At 43.7% G+C, this 12,500-nt stretch overlaps 1 protein-coding gene across 1 annotated transcript in view; it reads right to left on the minus strand.

Annotated features, from left to right (window-relative positions):
- The window catches only part of LOC110494809 (glutamate receptor-interacting protein 2-like), a 182,387-nt gene that overhangs the window by 104,462 nt on the left and 65,425 nt on the right, over positions 1–12,500 (minus strand). Inside the window, exon 6 of the mRNA XM_036948442.2 lies at positions 9,495–9,570. Coding sequence (XP_036804337.2) covers positions 9,495–9,570 — 76 coding nt within the window. The remainder of the gene's footprint in view (positions 1–9,494; positions 9,571–12,500) is intronic.

Below are 12,500 nucleotides of genomic sequence, written 5' to 3' on the forward strand. Positions count from 1 at the left end.
GGTTCAATAAACAAGGATAGATGAACTAGTAAATCCAGATTTTGTTCCTGACCATGTGACCTGACCAGAGATGTTATACAAGACATATGGTGGCAGATGCACAGGGTAGATCCTTTTCAGAGTTCATAACAACTTCCTTGTTGTAAAAGGAAAAAGGAGGAAATGAAGATGGCTTCTATCCAACCCAAACTCAGTCTCTCTATTTCTCGCCCTCCTGGTTTTTGACCCTTGCCTGTCCTGACTCCGAGCCCGCCAGCCTAACCACTCTGCCTTACCCTGACCTTGAACCCGCCTGCCGTCCGGTACCGTTGCCCCACCTCTGGTTTACTGACCCCTTGACCTGTGTAATGCCTGCCCCTTGACCTGTGTAATGCCTGCCCCTTGACCTGTGTAATGCCTGCCCCTTGACCTGTGTAATGCCTGCCCCTGTTGGATTATTAAACCATTGTTAATTCGACGTTGTCTGCATCTGGGTCTTACCTTCATACCTGATAGACTGAACCAAAGACAGAGATGGAAGATGTCTCAGCCTACATAACAGCCTCGTAGTTGAGCGAGAGAGAGAGAGAGAGAGAGAGAGAGAGAGAGAGAGAGAGAGAGAGAGAGAGAGAGAGAGAGAGACCATAGAGTCGACACCACAGCAGAACAGTCCACACCAGACCCTGACCATAGAGTCGACATCACAGCAGAACAGACAAATGAAGAACCCCAAGCCCAGAGGCTCTCACCCCCTCTGAGCACCCCCCCTGTCAGCCACCCTGATAGCCCTTTTGACAACCCCCCCACACCCACTGAGGACAAACACAAGACACAGATTGTACTACTTATGGACTCAAATGGGAAATATATAGAAGAAAAAAAACTTTTTCCCAAACACAGTGTGTCTAAACTCTGGTGTCCAAACACCCAACGCGCCCTAGACCTTCTGTCTGAGGCCAAACTAGGCTCACCCAGCCACATAATAATACACACAGGCACAAACGACCTGAGAGCACAGCAGGAAAGAGTGGCCACAGCACTGAAGGGAGTGATTGAAAAGGCTTCTTCTACTTTCCCCAACGCACAAGTGGTTATCTCCACCCTGCTACCACGAAAAGACTTCCACCCTGCCACAATACAGCGGGTAAACGCAAGTATTTCCCATGACTGTGCCTCAAAACCAAACGTTTTCCTGGCCCACCACTCCACCCTGGACTTGAACAGCCTCTATGACCAGGTCCACCTCTACAAGGCAGCAGTGCCCACCTTTGCCCGAACTCTAAAGGACATCGCTCTCAAACGTATCCCCAACACTTCACACAGGAGCAACAGATCAATAGACACCCCATCCAGACCAGCGAGACACCCTCCCAGATCTGCAGGACCCCCCCCTGGACCTACACATAGAGGACCCACGCCAAGAGGAATTACATCCAGACCACAGTACACCCTGACACATCCACACCCCCACCCCAACCAATCAACACCCCCCCACGTCAACCATGCCCACACCCCATTTAGGCCCCCTCAGATCAGACCTATGCCACTCCTGCCCACCCCATGCACCCCACCCCCGCAAAGAGGGCCTCAACATGGAAGCCACACATACGCCCAGGTAGTGAGCGGGCAAACAGTCCCAACCCCCACTCTCACACTCGCCGAAGCCAATGGCATGTACCAGATGCTCAGCAGGCTCTGCTCACACTTACTGGCCTGAGGCCAAACCACGACCAACAACATTGGACACTCTATGGAACAAAAAGCCTTCACTATATTATCCTGGAATATCCAAGGCCTGAGGTCATCTGCCTTTGGCCTAAAGAGCAGAAACCCGGACTTCACCAAAGAAATCGGTAATACAGACATTGTCATCCTGCAAGAAACCTGGTATAGAGGAGACGGACCCACTGGTTGCCCTCTAGGTTACAGAGAGCTGGTAGTCCCATCCACCAAACTACCAGGTGTGAAACAGGGAAGGGACTCAGGGGGTATGCTAATTTGGTATAGAGCAGACCTAACTCACTCCATTAAATTAATCAAAACAGGAACATTTTACATTTGGCTAGAAATTCAAAAGGAAATTATCCTAACAGAGAAAAATGTCCTCCTGTGTGCTACCTATATCCCCCCACTAGAATCCCCATATTTTAATGAAGACAGCTTCTCCATCCTGGAGGGGGAAATCAATCATTTCCAGGCCCAGGGACATGTACTAGTCTGTGGCGACCTAAATGCCAGAACAGGACAAGAACCTGACACCCTAAGCACACAGGGGGACAAACACCTGCCTGGAGGTGACAGCATTCCCTCCCACATATGCCCCCCTAGGCACAACTATGACAACATAACCAACAAAAACGGGTCACAACTCCTGCAGCTCTGTCGCACGCTGGGTATGTACATAGTCAACGGTAGGCTTCGAGGGGACTCCTATGGTAGGTACACCTATAGCTCATCTCTTGGCAGTAGTACTGTAGACTACTTTATCACTGACCTCAACCCAGAGTCTCTCAGAGCGTTCACAGTCAGCCCACTGACACCCCTATCAGACCACAGCAAAATCACAGTCTACTTAAACAGAGCAATAATCAATCATGAGGCATCAAAGCCAAAGGAACTGAGTAACATTAAGAAATGCTATAGATGGAAGGAATGCAGTTTGGAAACCTACCAAAAAACAATTAGGCAACAACAAATTCAATCCCTTTTAGACAATTTCCTGGGTAAAACGTTCCGCTGTAATAGTGAAGGTGTAAACTTGGCAGTAGAAAATCTTAACAGTATATTTGACCTCTCAGCTTCCCTATCAAATCTAAAAATCTCAAATAGAAAACCGAAGAAAATTAACAATAATGACAAATGGTTTGATGAAGAATGCAAAAATCTAAGAAAGAAATTGAGAAACCTGTCCAACCAAAAACATAGACACCCAGAAAACCTGAGTCTACACCTTCACTATGGTGAATCACTAAAACAATACAGAAATACACTACGGAAAAAGAAGGAACAGCACGTCAGAAATCAGCTCAATGCAATTGAAGAATCCATAGACTCTAACCACTTCTGGGAAAATTGGAAAACACTAAACAAACAACAACAAGAAGAATTATCTATCCAAAATGGAGATGTATGGGTAAACCACTTCTCCAATCTTTTTGGCTCTATAACAAAGAATAAAGAGCAAAAACATATACATGATCAAATACAGATCTTAGAATCATCTATTAAAGACTACCAGAACCCACTGGATTATCCAATTACATTGAATGAGTTACAGGACAAAATAAAAACCCTCCAACCCAAAAAGGCCTGTGGTGTTGATGGTATCCTCAATGAAATGATCAAATATACAGACAACAAATTCCAATTGGCTATACTAAAACTCTTTAACATCATACTTAGCTCTGGCATCTTCCCCAATATTTGGAACCAAGGACTGATCACCCCAATCCACAAAAGTGGAGACAAATTTGACCCCAATAACTACCGTGGAATATGTGTCAACAGTAACCTTGGGAAAATCCTCTGCATTATTATTAACAGCAGACTCGTACATTTCCTCAATGAAAACAATGTACTGAGCAAATGTCAAATTGGCTTTTTACCAAATTACCGTACAACAGACCATGTATTCACCCTGCACACCCTAATTGACAACCAAACAAACCAAAACAAAGGCAAAGTCTTCTCATGCTTTGTTGATTTCAAAAAAGCCTTCGACTCAATCTGGCATGAGGGTCTGCTATACAAACTGATGGAAAGTGGTGTTGGGGGTAAAACATACGACATTATAAAATCCATGTACACAAACAACAAGTGTGCGGTTAAAATTGGCAAAAAACACACACATTTCTTCACACAGGGTCGTGGGGTTAGACAGGGATGCAGCTTAAGCCCCACCCTCTTCAACATATATATCAACGAATTGGCGCGGGCACTAGAAAAGTCTGCAGCACCCGGCCTCCCCCTGCTAGAATCCGAAGTCAAATGTCTGATGTTTGCCGATGATCTGGTGCTTCTGTCACCAACCAAGGAGGGCCTACAGCAGCACCTAGATCTTATGCACAGATTCTGTCAGACCTGGGCCCTGACAGTAAATCTCAGTAAGACCAAAATAATGGTGTTCCAAAAAAGGTCCAGTCACCAGGACCACAAATACAAATTCAATCTAGACACTGTTGCCCTAGAGCACACAAAAAACTATACATACCTTGGCCTAAACATCAGCGCCACAGGTAACTTCCACAAAGCTGTGAACGATCTGAGAGACAAGGCAAGAAGGGCATTCTATGCCATCAAAAGAAACATAAATTTCAACATACCAATTAGGATTTGGCTAAAAATACTTGAATCAGTCATAGAGCCCATTGCCCTTTATGGTTGTGAGGTCTGGGGTCCGCTCACCAACCAAGACTTCACAAAATGGGACAAACACCAAATTGAGACTCTGCACGCAGAATTCTGCAAAAATATCCTCCGTGTACAACGTAGAACACCAAATAATGCATGCAGAGCAGAATTAGGCCGATACCCACTAATTATCAAAATCCAGAAAAGAGCCGTTAAATTCTACAACCACCTAAAAGGAAGTGATTCACAAACCTTCCATAACAAAGCCATCACCTACAGAGAGATGAACCTGGAGAAGAGTCCCCTAAGCAAGCTGGTCCTGGGGCTCTGTTCACAAACACAAACACACCCTACAGAGCCCCAGGACAACAGCACAATTAGACCCAACCAAATCATGAGAAAACAAAAAGATAATTACTTGACACATTGGAAAGAATTAACAAAAAAACAGAGCAAACTAGAATGCTATTTGGCCCTAAACAGAGAGTACACAGCGGCAGAATACCTGACCACTGTGACTGACCCAAAATTAAGGAAAGCTTTGACTATGTACAGACTCAGTGAGCATAGCCTTGCTATTGAGAAAGGCCGCAGGCAGACATGGCTCTCAAGAGAAGACAGGCTATGTGCTCACTGCCCACAAAATGAGGTGGAAACTGAGCTGCACTTCCTAACCTCCTGCCCAATGTATGACCATATTAGAGAGACATATTTCCCTCAGATTACACAGATCCACAAAGAATTTGAAAACAAATCCAAATTTGAAAAACTCCCATATCTACTGGGTGAAATTCCACAGTGTGCCATCACAGCAGCAAGATTTGTGACCTGTTGCCACGAGAAAAGGGCAACCAGTGAAGAACAAACACCATTGTAAATACAACCCATATTTATGCTTATTTATTTTATCTTGTGTCCTTTAACCATTTGTACATTGTTAAAACACTGTATATATATATATAATATGACATTTGTAATGTCTTTACTGTTTTGAAACCTCTGTATGTGTAATGTTTACTGTTAATTTTTGTTGTTTTTCACTTTATATTTTCACTTTGTATGTTGTCTACCTCACTTGCTTTGGCAATGTTAACACATGTTTCCGATGCCAATAAAGCCCTTGAATTGAATTGAGAAAGAGAGAGAGAGAGAGAGAGAGAGAGAGAGAGAGATAGGAGGGAGCAAGGGAGTGAGCAAAGGACAGAGGGAAGGAGAGATGGAGGGAGGGAGAAGCATGGCATATTCTCTTCCACTTTCTGCATCCTGTCACATTGTATTTAAGGGACCTCCTCTCCAACAATGTTCTGTAACTAAATTCTTGGACTATCATACAAATGGCAGAGAAAACCCAAGCAGCATTTCCATTCCTTGTGCCAAAGTGGTACACTGAATAAATCCAGTTTCATTATGGCAGACTGCACCCTCTGATCTACTTTCTCTCCTTCTACCTCTCCTCTCCTTCTGTCTCCTCTCCTCTCTCCTTCTGCATGTCCTCTCCTCTCTTTCTCTCCTTCTACCTCTCCTCTCCCTCTGTCTCCTCTCCTCTCTCATTCTGCATCTCCTCTCTTCTCTCCTCTTTCTCCTTCTACCTCTCCTCTCTTCTATCTCCTACCTCTCCTCTCTTTCTCCTTCTACCTCTTCTACCCCTCCTCTCTCTCCTTCTACCCCTCCTCTCGCTCTCCTTCTACCCCTCCTCTCTCTCTCCTACCCCTTCCTCTCCTCTCTCTCTCCTTCTACCCCTCCTCTCTCTCTCCTTCTACCCCTTCCTCTCCTCTCTCTCTTCTTCTACCCCTCCTGTCTCTCTCATTCTACCCACTCCTCTCTCTCCTTCTACCCCTCCTCTATCTCTCCTACCCCTCCCCTCTCTCTCCTTCTACCCCTCCTCTCTCTCTCCTTCTACCCCTTCCTCTCATCTCTCTCTACTTCTACCCACTCCTTTCTCTCCTTCTATCCCTTCCTCTCCTCTCTCTCTCCTTCTACCCCTCCTCTCTCTCCTTCTACCCACTCCTCTCTCTCCTTCTACCCCTACTCTCTCTCCTTCTACCCCTACTCTCTCTCCTTCTACCCCTCCTCTCTCTCTCCTTCTACCCCTTCCTCTCCTCTCTCTCTTCTTCTACCCCTCCTGTCTCTCTCATTCTACCCACTCCTCTCTCTCCTTCTACCCCTCCTCTATCTCACCTACCCCTCCCCTCTCTCTCCTTCTACCCCTCCTCTCTCTCTCCTTCTACCCCTTCCTCTCATCTCTCTCTACTTCTACCCACTCCTTTCTCTCCTTCTATCCCTTCCTCTCCTCTCTCTCTCCTTCTACCCCTCCTCTCTCTCCTTCTACCCCTCCTCTCTCTCCTTCTACCCCTCCTCTCTCTCCTTCTACCCCTCCTCTCTCTCTCCTTCTACCCCTTCCTCTCATCTCTCTCTCCTTCTACCCACTCCTTTCTCTCCTTCTATCCCTTCCTCTCCTCTCTCTCTCCTTCTACCACTTCCTCTCCTCTCTCTCTCCTCCTACCTCTACCTTTCCTCTGTCTACTCGATCCCTCGCTCTCTATCTCTCGCACACTCTCTCACTTCAGCGTCGGCTGAAATGTCTCATCCCTCGTATTTTACATGCGGGTGTGAAGAGTGAAAACATATTCATATGTAACTAGCACCAGCCGACATATTCAGGAGAGATATTCATTTTCAATATCCCTCTCAGCCAAACCCACACAGAAAAATGGAACACAGGTCCTGTCTCAAATGACACCAGTAGTGCACTACATATGCACCCTACATAGCAGTGCACTACATAGCAGTGCACTACATATGCACCCTACATAGCAGTGCACTACATATGCACCCTACATAGCAGTGCACTACATATGCACCCTACATAGCAGTGCACTACATATGCACCCTACATAGCAGTGCACTACATATGCACCCTACATAGCAGTGCACTACATATGCACCCTACATAGCAGTGCACTACATATGCACCCTACATAGCAGTGCACTACATATGCACCCTACATAGCAGTGCACTACATATGCACCCTACATAGCAGTGCACTATAACATACAGTACCAGTCAAAGGTTTTTCTTAATTTTTTTAACTATTTTCTACATTTATAGAATAATAGTGAAGACATCAAAACTATGAAATAACACACATGGAATCACGTAGGAACCAAAAAAGTGTTAAACAAATTAAAATATATTTAAGATTCTTCAATCTTAAATATCATTACTTTAAGACATGGAGGTCAGTCAATCCGGAAAACTTCAAGAATTTAAGTAGTTTCTTCAAGTGCAGTCACAGAAACCATCAATGATGAAACTGGCTCTCATGAGGACCGCCACAGGAAAGGAAGACCCAGAGTTACCTCTGCTGCAGACGATAAGTTCATTAGATTTAACTGCACCTCAGATTGCAGCCCAAATAAATGCTTCACAGAATTCAAGTAACAGACACATCTCAACATCAACTGTTCAGAGGAGACTGTGTGAATCAGGCCTTCATGGTTGAATTGCTGCAAAGAAACACCTACTAAAGTGCACCAATAATAAGAAGAGACTTGCTTGGGCCAAGAAACACGAGCAATGGACATTAGACAGGTGGAAATCAGTCCTTTGATCTGATGAGTCCAAATTTGAGATTTTTGGTTACAAACGCCATTTCTTTGTGAGACGCAGAGTAGGTGAACAGATGATCTCTACATGTGTGGTTCCCACCATGAAGCCTGGAGGAGGAGGTGTGATGGTGTGGGGGTGCTTTGATGGTGACACAGTGATATTTTTTTTAAAATTCAAGGCACACTTAACCAGCATGGCTACCACAGCATTCTGCAGCGATACGCCATACCATCTGGTTTGGGCTTAGTGGGACAATCATTTGTTTTTCAACAGGACAATGACCCAGCACACCTCCAGGCTGTGTAAGGGCTATATTACTAAGAAGGAGAGTGATGGAGTGCTGCATCAGATGACCTGGCCTCCACAATCGTCCGACCTCAACCCAATTGAGATGGTTTGGGATAAGTTGGACCGCAGAATGAAGGAAAAGCAGCCAACAAGTGCTCAGCATATGTGGGAACTCCTTCAAGACTGTTGGAAAAGCATTCCTCATGAAGCTAGTTGAGAAAATGCCAAGAGTGTGCAAAGCTGTCATCAAGGCAAAGGCAACGGGTTTGAAGAATCTAAAATATATTTTTATTTGCTCAACAATTTTTTGGTTCCTACATGATTCCATATGTGTTATTTCATAGTTTTAATGTATTCACTATTATACTACAATGTAGAAAATAGTGAAAATAAAGAAATTAGTAGGTGTACTGTAGCTTCAGCTGACCCTGTGCTCCTCTGTCCTCTAGCTGACCCTGTCCTCTAGCTGACCCTGTGCTCTAGCTGACCCTGTGCTCTAGCTGACCCTGTCCTCTAGCTGACCCTGTGCTCTAGCTGACCCTGTCCTCTAGCTGATCCTGTCCTCTAGCTGACCCTGTCCTCTAGCTGACCCTGTGCTCTAGCTGACCCTTTGCTCCTAAGTGCTCTAGCTGACCCTGTGCTCTAGCTGACCCTGTGCTCCTCTGTGCTCTAGCTGACCCTGTGCTCTAGCTGACCCTGTGCTCCTCTGTGCTCTAGCTGACCCTGTGCTCTAGCTGACCCTGTGCTCCTCTGTGCTCCAGCTGACCCTGTGCTCCTCCAGCTGACCCTGTGCTCTAGCTGACCCTGTGCCCCTCGGTGCTCTAGCTGACCCTGTGCTCTAGCTGACCCTGTGCTCCTCTGTGCTCCAGCTGACCCTGTGCTCCTCCAGCTGACCCTGTGCTCTAGCTGACCCTGTGCTCCTCTGTGCTCCAGCTGACCCTGTGCTCTAGCTGACCCTGTGCTCCGCTGTGCTCTAGCTGACCCTGTGCTCTAGCTGACCCTGTGCTCCTCTGTGCTCTAGCTGACCTTGTGCTCTAGCTGACCCTGTGCTCCTCTGTGCTCCAGCTGACCCTGTGCTCCTCCAGCTGACCCTGTGCTCTTGCTGACCCTGTGCTCCTCTGTGCTCCAGCTGACCCTGTGCTCCTCCAGCTGACCCTGTGCTCTAGCTGACCCTGTGCTCTAGCTGACCCTGTGCTCCAGCTGATCCTGTGCTCTAGCTGACCCTGTGCTCCTGGGGAATAAGTTGTCACACCATGATCCACATCACCTGTCTGCAGGACCTCCTGGTCTGACGTATGTCACCACTAGGGGGCGAGATTTGTTCCAGTCTTCGTGTGAGCCCCCTGAAACATCACATTAAACACATTAAACGCTTGAGGAAATGGTTTGGTTATACACTATGGCATCACTTTTCATAGGGCATCTGCCTGACCAACATTAATTTGGTCCCATGTGTCCCAGTTGGTAAAGCATGGTGCTTGCAACACTAAGGGTCGTGGGTTCGATTCCCACTGAGGGCCACCCATATGACTGTAAGTTGGAGAAAGCGTCAGCTAAACGTCATTTCTTATATTATATACAGTATATTAATTTGCATCAAAACTATTGTGTAATAAAAGTATGCATTGAAGAATCTCAAGAATATTTCACTCATCTTTTATGCCATCCACAGTTAAAACAAGTCTGCCATGCTAACTGTGCTGTAAACGATGAATTGATTTCCCTACAGCCTAAATTACTTTGTCTTTTATTGATCTGTGGATGGCGTTGTTAAGAAATTAGCATTTCCAATCGGTGGACTGCTGAGGCTATCTTAAATTAATTTTGAGTGTTCTTCCTTTATGGGTCAGCTGTGACTGAAACACAATCAACCTAGACTGTAGTGGAAACGGGCGGGTGCCAGGTTTGTCTGTGTAATGCAGGGGTGTCAAACTCATTCCGCGGAGTGCCGAGTGTCTGCGGGTTTTTGGATTTTTCCATTCCATTAAGACCTAGACAACCAGGTGACGGGAGTTCCTTACTAATTAGTGACCTTAATCCATCAATCAAGTACAAGGGAGGGCGAAAACCTGCAGACACTCGGCCCTCCGTGGAATGAGTTTGACACGTTGTGAAATGAGTGTATAGGGTCCATCCCAAATAGCACCCTATTCCCTACATAGTGCACTACTTTTGACCAAAGCCCATAGGGAATAGGGTGCACTACTTTTGACCAGAGCCCAGAGTGTAGTATACATAGTGTAGTATACATAGCGTAGTATACATAGTGTAGTATGCATAGTGTAGTATACATAGTGTAGTATACATAGTGTAGTATACATAGCATAGTATACATAGTGTAGTATACATAGCGTAGTATACATAGTGTAGTATGCATAGTGTAGTATGCATAGTGTAGTATACATAGTGTAGTACAGTACACATAGGGTAGTATACATAGTGTAGTATACATAGTGTAGTATGCATAGTGTAGTATACATAGTGTAGTATACATAGTGTAGTATGCATAGTGTAGTATACATAGTGTAGTATACATAGTGTAGTACAGTACACATAGCGTAGTATACATAGTGTAGTATACATAGTGCAGTATACATAGTGTAGTACAGTACACATAGGGTAGTATACATAGTGTAGTATACATAGTGTAGTATGCATAGTGTAGTATACATAGTGTAGTATACATAGTGTAGTATACATAGTGTAGTATACATAGTGTAGTACCTCTCATGCATAGTGTAGTATACATAGTGTAGTATACATATTGCAGTATACATAGTGTTGTATACATAGTGTAGTATGCATAGTGTAGTATACATAGTGTAGTATACATAGTACAGTATACATAGTGTAGTATACATAGTGTAGTATACATAGTGTAGTATACATAGTGCAGTATACATAGTGTAGTATACATAGTGTAGTATACATAGTGTAGTATGCATAGTGTAGTATACATAGTGTAGTACAGTACACATAGGGTAGTATACATAGTGTAGTATACATAGTGTAGTATGCATAGTGTAGTATACATAGTGTAGTATACATAGTGCAGTATACATAGTGCAGTATACATAGTGTAGTATACATAGTGTAGTATACATAGTGTAGTATACATAGTGTAGTATGCATAGTGTAGTATACATAGTGTAGTACAGTACACATAGGGTAGTATACATAGTGTAGTATACATAGTGTAGTATGCATAGTGTTGTATACATAGTGTAGTATACATAGTGCAGTATACATAGTGCAGTATACATAGTGTAGTATACATAGTGTAGTATACATAGTGTAGTATACATAGTGCAGTATACATAGTGTAGTATACATAGTGTAGTATACATAGTGTAGTATGCATAGTGTAGTATACATAGTGTAGTATGCATAGTGTAGTATGCATAGTGTAGTATACATAGTGTAGTACAGTACACATAGGGTAGTAAACATAGTGTAGTATACATAGTGTAGTATGCATAGTGTAGTATACATAGTGTAGTATACATAGTGTAGTATGCATAGTGTAGTATACATAGTGTAGTATACATAGTGTAGTATACATAGTGTAGTACAGTACACATAGCGTAGTATACATAGTGTAGTATACATAGTGCAGTATACATAGTGTAGTACAGTACACATAGGGTAGTATACATAGTGTAGTATACATAGTGTAGTATGCATAGTGTAGTATACATAGTGTAGTATACATAGTGTAGTATACATAGTGTAGTATACATAGTGTAGTACCTCTCATGCATAGTGTAGTATACATAGTGTAGTATACATATTGCAGTATACATAGTGTTGTATACATAGTGTAGTATACATAGTGTAGTATGCATAGTGTAGTATACATAGTGTAGTATACATAGTGCAGTATACATAGTGTAGTATACATAGTGTAGTATACATAGTGTAGTATACATAGTGCAGTATACATAGTGTAGTATACATAGTGTAGTATACATAGTGTAGTATACATAGTGTAGTATGCATAGTGTAGTATTCATAGTGTAGTACAGTACACATAGGGTAGTATACATAGTGTAGTATACATAGTGTAGTATGCATAGTGTAGTATGCATAGTGTAGTATACATAGTGCAGTATACATAGTGCAGTATACATAGTGTAGTATACATAGTGTAGTATACATAGTGTAGTATACATAGTGTAGTATGCATAGTGTAGTATACATAGTGTAGTACAGTACACATAGGGTAGTATACATAGTGTAGTATACATAGTGTAGTATGCATAGTGTTGTATAC

This window comes from Oncorhynchus mykiss, chromosome 17, assembly GCF_057628025.1.
Source record: "Oncorhynchus mykiss isolate SJ-2025 chromosome 17, ASM5762802v1, whole genome shotgun sequence".
Classification (NCBI taxonomy): Eukaryota; Metazoa; Chordata; class Actinopteri; order Salmoniformes; family Salmonidae; genus Oncorhynchus; species Oncorhynchus mykiss.